Source organism: Portunus trituberculatus, chromosome 38 (genome assembly GCF_017591435.1).
Source record: "Portunus trituberculatus isolate SZX2019 chromosome 38, ASM1759143v1, whole genome shotgun sequence".
Taxonomy (NCBI): Eukaryota; Metazoa; Arthropoda; class Malacostraca; order Decapoda; family Portunidae; genus Portunus; species Portunus trituberculatus.
Window position 1 is genome coordinate 1,490,001 of NC_059292.1, and position 10,066 is coordinate 1,500,066.

General features: G+C 39.5%; 1 protein-coding gene across 9 annotated transcripts in view; it reads left to right on the forward strand.

Moving 5' to 3' along the window:
* The window catches only part of LOC123515222 (leucine-rich repeat-containing protein 4B-like), a 13,622-nt gene extending 5,658 nt beyond the window's left edge, over positions 1–7,964 (forward strand). For all 9 annotated transcript variants that reach the window (XM_045273784.1, XM_045273785.1, XM_045273790.1 and 6 more), the window contains exons 5-10: positions 1,771–1,901; positions 4,678–4,830; positions 5,056–5,236; positions 6,149–6,288; positions 6,538–6,719; positions 7,081–7,964. In XM_045273784.1, the coding sequence (XP_045129719.1) occupies positions 1,771–1,901; positions 4,678–4,830; positions 5,056–5,236; positions 6,149–6,288; positions 6,538–6,719; positions 7,081–7,152 (859 nt within the window). In that variant the 3' untranslated portion in view covers positions 7,153–7,964. The remainder of the gene's footprint in view (positions 1–1,770; positions 1,902–4,677; positions 4,831–5,055; positions 5,237–6,148; positions 6,289–6,537; positions 6,720–7,080) is intronic.
* Positions 7,965–10,066: the final 2,102 nt, after the last annotated feature.

Here is a 10,066-nt window from a genome sequence, read left to right on the forward strand (position 1 = left end):
TCTTTTTTTTTCTGTACTTTCCTAATGGTACTGTTTTACAAACAAAACTTAAATTGTTCCATCTTTCAAAACACAACTCCTTCACCAACTAAATTGACGTAACTTTTCACTCACTACCCAAGCACTCTCTTCCTTCCTTAGGCTGAACTTATTTAGCCTGCCCTTAATAGAATGTATAAACTGGATACCGGACATCCACTCATAAATACCGAAACACCTCTCATGACGTTAGGTGTTCAACATCGTCTCGGCCATTTTCTCATCTTCTCCCAACTGCTAACTGTGTGCGTATAGTGTTTGTGTATATCTGTATGGTGTGCGGAAGGTTCCTCTCACTTAGTCTTAACAAATAGTTTGGCGTTAGAGTCTTTAGTTTCATCATCTGTTACTATCATTTGCTGTTTCCATTACTGCCGGTCGTCTGAACTTAAACTTGCTAGCTGCTTGCCTGCTCCCCCCACCCCGCCCTGGACTCGCTGCACAAGACTTGCTACTTACTCTCACCTCCATGACTTCATGTTAAGCAGTGTCTTTACTCCTCAATCTCCTAAAAAGCTCTGTTTTCTAAAGGCAAGCTGTGGAGAACCAACTTCATATACTCTAATATATATTTGTAATCTTCTGTATGCTGTAATTAAATGCTTCAAATGAATCTCACTGATAAACACACACACACACACACACACACACACACACACACACACACACACACACACACACACACAGAGAGAGAGAGAGAGAGAGAGAGAGAGAGAGAGAGCACAGACAAAGAGACAAAGCGGACAGGCAGGGCGGGAGGCTGGTCACATACTGGGTAGACCTGGACAGGAAGGACTAAGTGAAAAATTGGCGGGTTGTCGCACAGCCTCCCCCTCGTGAACGGTGTCACCCCCGCCCTCACCACCACCACGATATCATCACCACCATCATCCTCTCCACCTTCATTACAACCAACATTACCACCACCATCACCGCCACCACCATCATCATCACCTCACTTAGCCATGACCGTTGGAACCACCGCTGTTGCTCCCGCTGCTACCTGGCACATCGTTTCTGCTACAATCACCTCTTCTGTAGATGAGTATTCAAAAGATATCAAAGAAAATTGAAGCTTTCGAGAATAAATTCCTTAAAGAGACGTGGGTTAAAAGAGGAATCTGTTAGAAGTATGTGGTGTAAGAGCCATAACAAGGGTCACATGAACAAAAACTTTAGGATCTGTAATAAGGATAAGAAAATAGATTGTAAGTTTGAGCTTAACCCCTTCAGTACTGAGATGTATTTTTTACCAAGAGTTTTGTGTACGATTAGGCGATTTTATTGATATTAGGAAGGGTTTATGGAGGTCAGAAGATTAATGACCAGAGTTTTCACTATTCTAATCCTTACATAAGTTTCTGAGGCTGTACAAAATCGCCAAATAGCAAGTAGAATAAGTATGAAAATGCGTCATGGTACTGAATGGGTTGAAAGAAGTTAGATTAAAAGAAGAGAGATGGAAAGGAATAGATTCTCAGATATAGCAGAGTATGATTGCAACAAAACACTCAGTAACCTGCTTGTTAGAATCGAGTTATTAGGGAGTTTTAGAAGATGATTATATGCATTTTATGGAAGATGATAGATAGAAATAAAGAGTTTTCTATTCTTTTTTTTTTTTTTTTTTTTTTTGTCTGCATCTTCCCTTGTGATCTTGTGTTCTTGTGTTCTTATCGGTATTCCACCACCACCATCACACCAACCACGTTCTTTCTTTCACCCCGACAGCAAGTTGTACCGCCTCAATCTGGGCAAGAATCATTTATCGGACGTGCCCAACCTTCACACCTTGGAGAAGTTGGAGGTGCTGGCCCTTAGCGAGAACTTCATCACCACTATCCTCGAGGGAAGCTTCTTGGGTGAGTGAATGTGTGTGTGTGTGTGTGTGTGTGTGTGTGTGTGTGTGTATTTACCTAGTTGTATTTACCTAGTTGTAGTTTTACAGGGCCTAGGCTTTATGTTCGTGTGGCCCCGTCTCCATATCTACACTTATCCAATCTTACTTTAAAAGAATGCACACTCGTTACAGACACTACTTCTTCATTTAAGCTGTTCCACGTCTCAATACATCTTTGTGGGAAACTATATTTTTTAACATCTCTCAGACATCTTCCTTTTCTCAGCTTTTTACTATGTGATCTTGTACTTCGGATGTCATATTCTTCTCTCAGGATCAGTTTCTCATTATCCACTTGGTCCATTCCGTTGATCAATTTATAAACTTGTATCAACTTGTGTGTGTGTGTGTGTGTGTGTGTGTGTGTGTTTCACTGTTTGATCTACTGCAGTCTCTGACGAGACAGCCAGACGTTACCCTACGGAACGAGCTCAGAGCTCATTATTTCCAATCTTCGGATAGGCCTGAGACCAGGCACACACCACACACCGGGACAACAAGGTCACAACTCCTCCATTTACATCTTGTACCTACTCACTGCTAGGTGAACAGCACCTACACGTGAAAGGAGACACACCCAAATATCTCCACCCGGCTGGGGAATCGAACCCCGATCCTCTGGCTTGTGAAGCCAGCGCTCTAACCAATGAGCTACCGGGCGTGTGTGTGTGTGTGTGTGTGTGTGTGTGTGGCGGGGTTGCAAGACAGATGACGGTGTGTTGTGTTGTGTTGTGGTGCTGGAGGGTGGGAATTAGTGGAAGCGGGGAGGTGGGGGTGGGGGCGTGAGGAAATGAAGCGCGATGAGGGAGGGGAGGTTAGGGTTAGGGAAGTGGTGTGAACATGGGACACAGACACAGACACAGGATGACCATCAGCAGGGCGTCGACAGTGCGGCTGCTGAGGGGCGGGAAAGCAATGCGGTACGGAAAAAAAAAAAAAACTGAAAATTAATTAAATAGGCACTCTGGAAAAGAATAAGAAATCCTGAATGAAATAATATAATAAAGCATGACATTCTGTGCCTTGAGGAAGGAGACTCCTTGGAAGTAGTGGAAGTACAAGTTTCTTTATAGTCGTGTGTGTCACATTATATGGAGTGTGTTTGACTTATGTTGATTTTTGTTTCAAATCAGCAATATTGTTTCTTCGTATTGTCTTCTCGTATTACCCATAGAAATGTTCCTCATTTCACCTTCCAAGTATGAATTTTCACAGGCAATCTTTATCCATCCACAGCCGCGAATATAGGGTTCTGTTGGGTCCCTGGTCACGTTGGTGTTCCAGGGAATGAACACGCAGACCGCCTCGCTAAAGAGGCAGCAAGTCGCGCTCCATCTCTTGCCCCTATTCCGTTCCGAGATGTATTTCCTGTAATTCGCGAGGCAGTTGCTGCACTTTGGCAGAGGAGATGGCTAACGGGGGTTGCAACCTCAAAAATGGGAGAGATTACTACTTCCACACTCCCTCAGTGGACTTACACCCATGTCCGGGATCGCCGTGCACAGACTTTATTGGCGCGACTTCGTATAGGTCACACGTACCTTACACAAAGGTACCTCCTGACCAGGGACCCTCAACCTTACTGTGATGATTGTCTGGTGCCGCTTACGGTGCGGCACCTACTTGTGGAGTGCCCTAGTTTGACTGATTTAAGACACCGCTACCTCTACCGCTGTCGCGGTAGAGATAGCGGTGTCTATTATATCTCAAAGGTCCTTGGGCCAGAGTGCCTGGCCCAAGGCCATGATGTTTTAGTTTTTGGGAGAAGGGCCTTCTCCCAAATATGTGAATTTTATTTAATTTTATTGTATTTACTTATTTGTTTATCTATTTTAGATACTTTTAATTGCATAATTTTTAATTGCTTTTAGTTAGTTTTTTTTACGATGTTTTTACTATTATAGTTTTTAATCCCTTTGTTTCCTTTTCTTTCATATTTTCTTTTTACCTTTTTGTAACGGCGCCATATGACCTCAGATGTTGAGGCGCCTAAACTAAATCCATCCATCCATCCGCGAATATAGCGTGGACACACACACACACACACACACACACACACACACACACACACACTTAACCGAGGGAAGAGATGGAAAGGTGCCTTTAAGAGGTGGTCTCAAGTGGAGTAAGTAGCTGAGGCTGCAGGGCCCTGTCATCTGCTTCCTGCCACGCGGCAATGATCTCACTCGCATTCACACCTTCATGCCGTCACTCATCTCTGGGTTGACCACACAGGTGGAGGTGTTCATTGACTCAAAGTTGATCCCTTCACTCATCTCCAGAACACACGCTGCAACACAACCTTGTACCTTCCTTGTACCAGGAAGACTGAGAGGGCATGAGTGGTTCTGACCGGTCGCTACTAGTTAAAAGTAGTAAACCACAAGGTGGACAAAACCTGGCCGGCTGTGGGGTTGAGGGTGTGAAATATCAACCCGTGATGAAGAGTGAAAGAGAGACATGCAGGGAGACAGGCAATAAAACGCGCTTATCTGCTTACAACAAATTGATTTCACAATCAACGGTTCTGCCAACAGAGAAGTGAATGTCTATTTCTTTATACAGTAGTCTGAGAAAGTGGCCCTAACTGTAACAGGTCACTGCAGGTCAAATTGTCACACCAAAACGTGTCTGTATGTACAATTTAAACTGGTGTCGCTGTCAACGATGGTTGTGATATAAAGCGGTGGTACTGTCATTGGTGGGGGCGATGACTGCACAACATTTCCCTCCTTCAGGTCTCAACAAGCTGGACGTGCTTATGCTGGAGAACAACAAACTGGCAGTGCTGGAAGCCAACGTATTCAGTGCCATCTCAAGCCTCAACTCCCTCAACCTGAAGCACAACCTCATCACCAACATCAGTGACTTGGCCTTCATGGGACTGGAAGGTGAGTCTGCCAACGTTAACATTTGTATCTATATGGACAAATTTTTTCTCTCTCTCTCTCTCTCTCTCTCTCTCTCTCTCTCTCTCTCTCTCTCTCTCTCTCTCTCTCTCTCTCTCTCTCTCTCTCTCTCTCTCTCTCTCTCTCTCTCTCTCTCTCTCTCTCTCTCTCTCTCTCTCTCTCTCTCTCTCTCTCTCTCTCTCTCTCACCTTTTCTCCTTACCGCTAGACAACCTGGAGTGGCTTGAGATCGGCCACAATCGCCTGGACCACATCCCGTCCCACGCCCTCCGTCCCTTGCACAACCTTCGTCAGCTTGACCTTGACTCCAACCGCATCACTAACGTGGCGGAAGACGCCTTCGAACGCTACGGGGAGAGCCTCAAGTTCCTCATGTTGAATCGAAACAAGTAAGTGTAGAACTTCATTCCATTGAAATCCAATAAGAAAAAAATAGTACACATTAACAACGTGCTTATGAGTGATATTCCTCCTAAGATTAGAATCATCCATGAATATATACGGCTGTGTGGCCTGTATGACATATTTACATGATTTGTGCAAATCAACCAATGTATATATACATACATACATACATATATATATATATATATATATATATATATATATATATATATATATATATATATATATATATATATATATATATATATATATATATATATATATATATATATATATATATATATATATATATATATATATATATATATATATATATATATATATATATATATATATATATATATATATATATATATATATATATATATATATATATATATATATATATATATATATATATATATATATATATATATAGATAGATAGATAGATAGATAGATAGATAGATAGATAGATAGATAGATAGATAGATAGATAGATAGATAGATAGATATATATATATATATATATATATATATATATATATATATATATATATATATATATATATATATATATATATATATATATATATATATATATATATATATATATATATATATATATATATATATATATATATATATATATATATATATATATATATGTATATCTATATATCTATCTATCTATATCTATCTATCTATCTATCTATCTATCTATCTATCTATCTATCTATATATATATATATATATATATATATATATATATATATATATATATATATATATATATATATATGAATCATATACAATTACGTATCAATAAAAAATATTCCTCCTGTATTGATGGTGGAAAATGTTATATATTAGATCAAATGTTCTCATTTCCTTCCTCGTGTGAACACACTCGCACAGCATCAGGGAATTCTTGCCCATGACCTTCTTCGACTTACACTCCTTGGAATGGCTCAAGCTGTCCCACAACGACCTGACGCACCTCTCAGAGGACACCGTGCTGCCCATCCTCGATACCCTCACCATGATTGACCTCTCGCGTGAGTCTTTATAGGACACCAGAGGTGATGGGGTTGAGGAAATCTGACGGTGGAAATGATTGGAAACTTCAAAAGCCACCAAACCCTCAGACGTTCTTCACTCTCTAAAATAACATTAACAGTGACAAAACAAAATGTTCAAGTGACACTAATCCTAAGAATGTATTCCATGCAGCTATTGCATAGCTACAGGGGATGCTTGGAGCTTGAGCACTCATGGCACTCTTCATCCTGGCCTCCCCTTCTCAGATAATCCACTGGAGTGTGACTGTGACCTCATGTGGCTCACACACTGGCTGCATGAGTTCAAGCGGCGCGAAACCTACACTGTTATGGCACCGCACACCTGTACACGCAGAAAGAAACGCACGTACGACATCATTGACCTGAGAGCGTCAGACATGGGCTGCCCGGAGTACAATGTGATAGGGGTATGTGAGACGACAGACGCACTTGTCATCACCATAGAGTATGTGCCCCCACCCCTGCAGCCTATCCCATCCCGCCCCACACACAAACAGACAATAAACAAAATTTTTTTTGCCTACCTGTCTTATATCCGCATCAAAATATCTTGATCCGTTCCTATGTAGGCACAGCAGACGTGACATTATTTGTATTCTTTATGTTACTGTACTGTGTCTGTGCCAGGTATGCATGGCACTTTTGTATTCTTTGTGTTCTCATGCTCTCCATCTTTGAAAATTATTGGAATATTTCCATGATTTATTGTTGCATTTTCATTTACAGATACTTTGCACAGCTAGTTAAACTTTAACTTCATTCTTTTAGGGTTCTGCTGCTTCCCCCCCTGTGCTCTCAGGCCTAACCATGTGCCTGTTGGTGGCCTCGCTGCGCACCTAGACTTGTGGCCACTGACAGACGGTAGTCGAGAGTGGCGATGAAGAGTAGCTGTGTTGACTCGCAAGACTGCAGATTCTGCGGACGGAAGGCACAAGACAGCCGCTGGGTGCGCGGGACAGCGGCGCTGTACTGAGTTTTTTGATTGCCGAATATCTTACTTTAACATGTTAAGGATTTAAATGGGATTCTTTACTTACATGTATAATCAACTAAAACGGAACAAAGTGCCGTTTTCTGTGTGGAATAGAAAAACAACCCGTGATATTACTGCAAAAAAACTTTACTTTCCTTGCTATTAAACGCTTTCATGATTTTCGCTGCGAGCACTTATTTGTTATACTTTTAGCCAAGTCTTTCCTCCAGCTGTATAAATCAAAACGAAGGGAAATCCGTTTCTTGAGTAGGTACACAACATGGCCCTCCGGAGCAGCGACGGTGGTGGGATGTTGGGCCTTGGCAGTAGGAGCGCGGTTGAGGTACCCACCACCAGTACAAAGCAGGTGACATCTATTGCAGTGTTACAAGTCATGGTCAGCGCTGAAAGGATTGGTAACATAAGGGGAGCAAATACTAGTTTGACAGCATCTTTTACTAAATTTACGAGTATTACTGTAGTATTATGCGTGGCAGCAACAGTAATTGTATTATTTGTTCCTGACGCAGTATTTGTCACGACGCATCAGTATGTTTTCTGTGTTATCTTCGTAAATACATGCTAGGTTAGTATATTAATTTCTGTCTCTGATCTGGTGCACTATTTGTTTGTGTGTATGTGTGTATCCCCCTCTTTGCATATTAAATATCTTATGTTACTCTTTTTATCAGTATGTCCGCTTCAAATATTATAATTAAGTTGTATATCACCGGAAAATGTGTGCGAGACATATACAGGCTTTCAGATTGCTATATCTCCTTCACTACATGGAGCATCTGTTCATTCCTCACAGTCAGGCAAGCAAAGTTCACCACAGAGACCATGGTGATCCGCATGGTTCCAAAGATGGCGGTGTGGAGGGATCAGATCTTATCAATTTATATATTGAAGTAAGTGAAGTAAGATCAGTTACGCACATATTCAGTCAGATATAGAAAGTTTATATTATGGAGGTTTTATTTATTAATCGATTTCTATTATTTTTTGTTTTATTTATCTTTTCTTTAATTTCATTTATTTAAATTTTGTTTTGTAGATTTTGGCAGCGATTCATCAATACGTAATGTTTGCACTGAACTGTTGATAACGAGAACTTCAGGATTTGTAGATTCATGGAGGAAAATGTTCGTAGGTTCTTCCACTTCTTAGAGGAATGATGTTAAAGAACCTCGGCCTCAGGGAATGCAGATTCCAGAAGTGGCACGAGGGAGATGGACTGAAATTAAAGTAGGAAACCGGAGGACCTCAGAGGAGAGAAGAGATTAGCAGAATGAGATAAATATTAAAAATGAGGAAAAGATCAGTCACCAACACAGGTCCGGTCATGGATAGTAGCAAACTAAAAGACTTGTTCATCAATTAGTTCAGTAATAGAACCAAGAAACTAGTGGTGATCAATACAAACCCTAAAGGATGAGCTTTCAGAGACATGGGAAAGGAACACCGAGAACACCGGGGCAGCATGGGAGAATTGGGCAACCACAGCAGCAGCTGTCAATTTTCCTAATTTTTCAAATTCGGAGCAAACACAAAATGCGTTGTTGTGTTTTATTATTTTTTTCCTTGCTGTCCTGCACTGAGATGCTTAGTTTCTCCTGTTCTCTGTAATGTCTAAGTCAGTCTTCAGTGTATCCTACATTATTTGAGTCTATTGTGTTTTTCTGCTGTAACTTTGATGGTAGCCTTTCCTTATACATTTTCTTAACTATTATTCTTTTTTCTTCTTGTAGTAATTAATTCTAAGCACCACGAATTTATTTGTTCCATGTGTTGCTTGCTGGTTGCCGCCGTGTGTATGTTTATATATATATATATATATATATATATATATATATATATATATATATATATATATATATATATATATATATATATATATATATATATATATATATATATATATATATATATATATATATATATATATATATATATATATATATATATATATATATATATATATATATATATATATATATATATATATATATATATATATATATATATATATATATATATATATATATATATATATATATATATATATATATATATATATATATATATATATATATATATATATATATATATATATATATATATATATATATATATATATATATATATATATATATATATATGTGTGTGTGTGTGTGTGTGTGTGTGTGTGTGTGTGTGTGTGTGTGTGTGTGTGTGTGTGTGTGTAATTCACCACGGTCGTCTGCTGGTCACTCAGCCAGCCTTTTCCCATTACGGAGCGAGCTCAGAGCTCATAGGTGAACAGGGACTAAAGTCTGACCGGGCTTAATTTACGGCTGTGGTGGGGCGAGAGTAGCTCTACAGTGCTGCCACGTTTCCCCAAAATGCGATGTGAAGTGGAAGTTATTGGTGTACAAGGCATCGCAAATACCATCAATTCAGATGTATGAAATTTCGACTTGTGTATATAGATGGCTGAATCAACAGTAACCATCATATACATAAAAAAAAAAACAACAACTATATAGTACCATACAAACATGGCATACATATTCAACAGTGTTGCTGATATCAGCTGTAGTAACTTATAATGGTACTTAGCGTATGTGCAGGGTGTGCAATAATATCAGCGTTATAGATATAAGATAATGAGCATGGAAAAAAAAATAATAATCTATTATCCAAAGTAAAAAAAAATTATAGAAGTCTTGTGAGTGGCGGCATACTGAAGAACCCAGCCTGGCCTGGGTTCCTAGGCCGAATAGCCTCACCTTGTAGTAC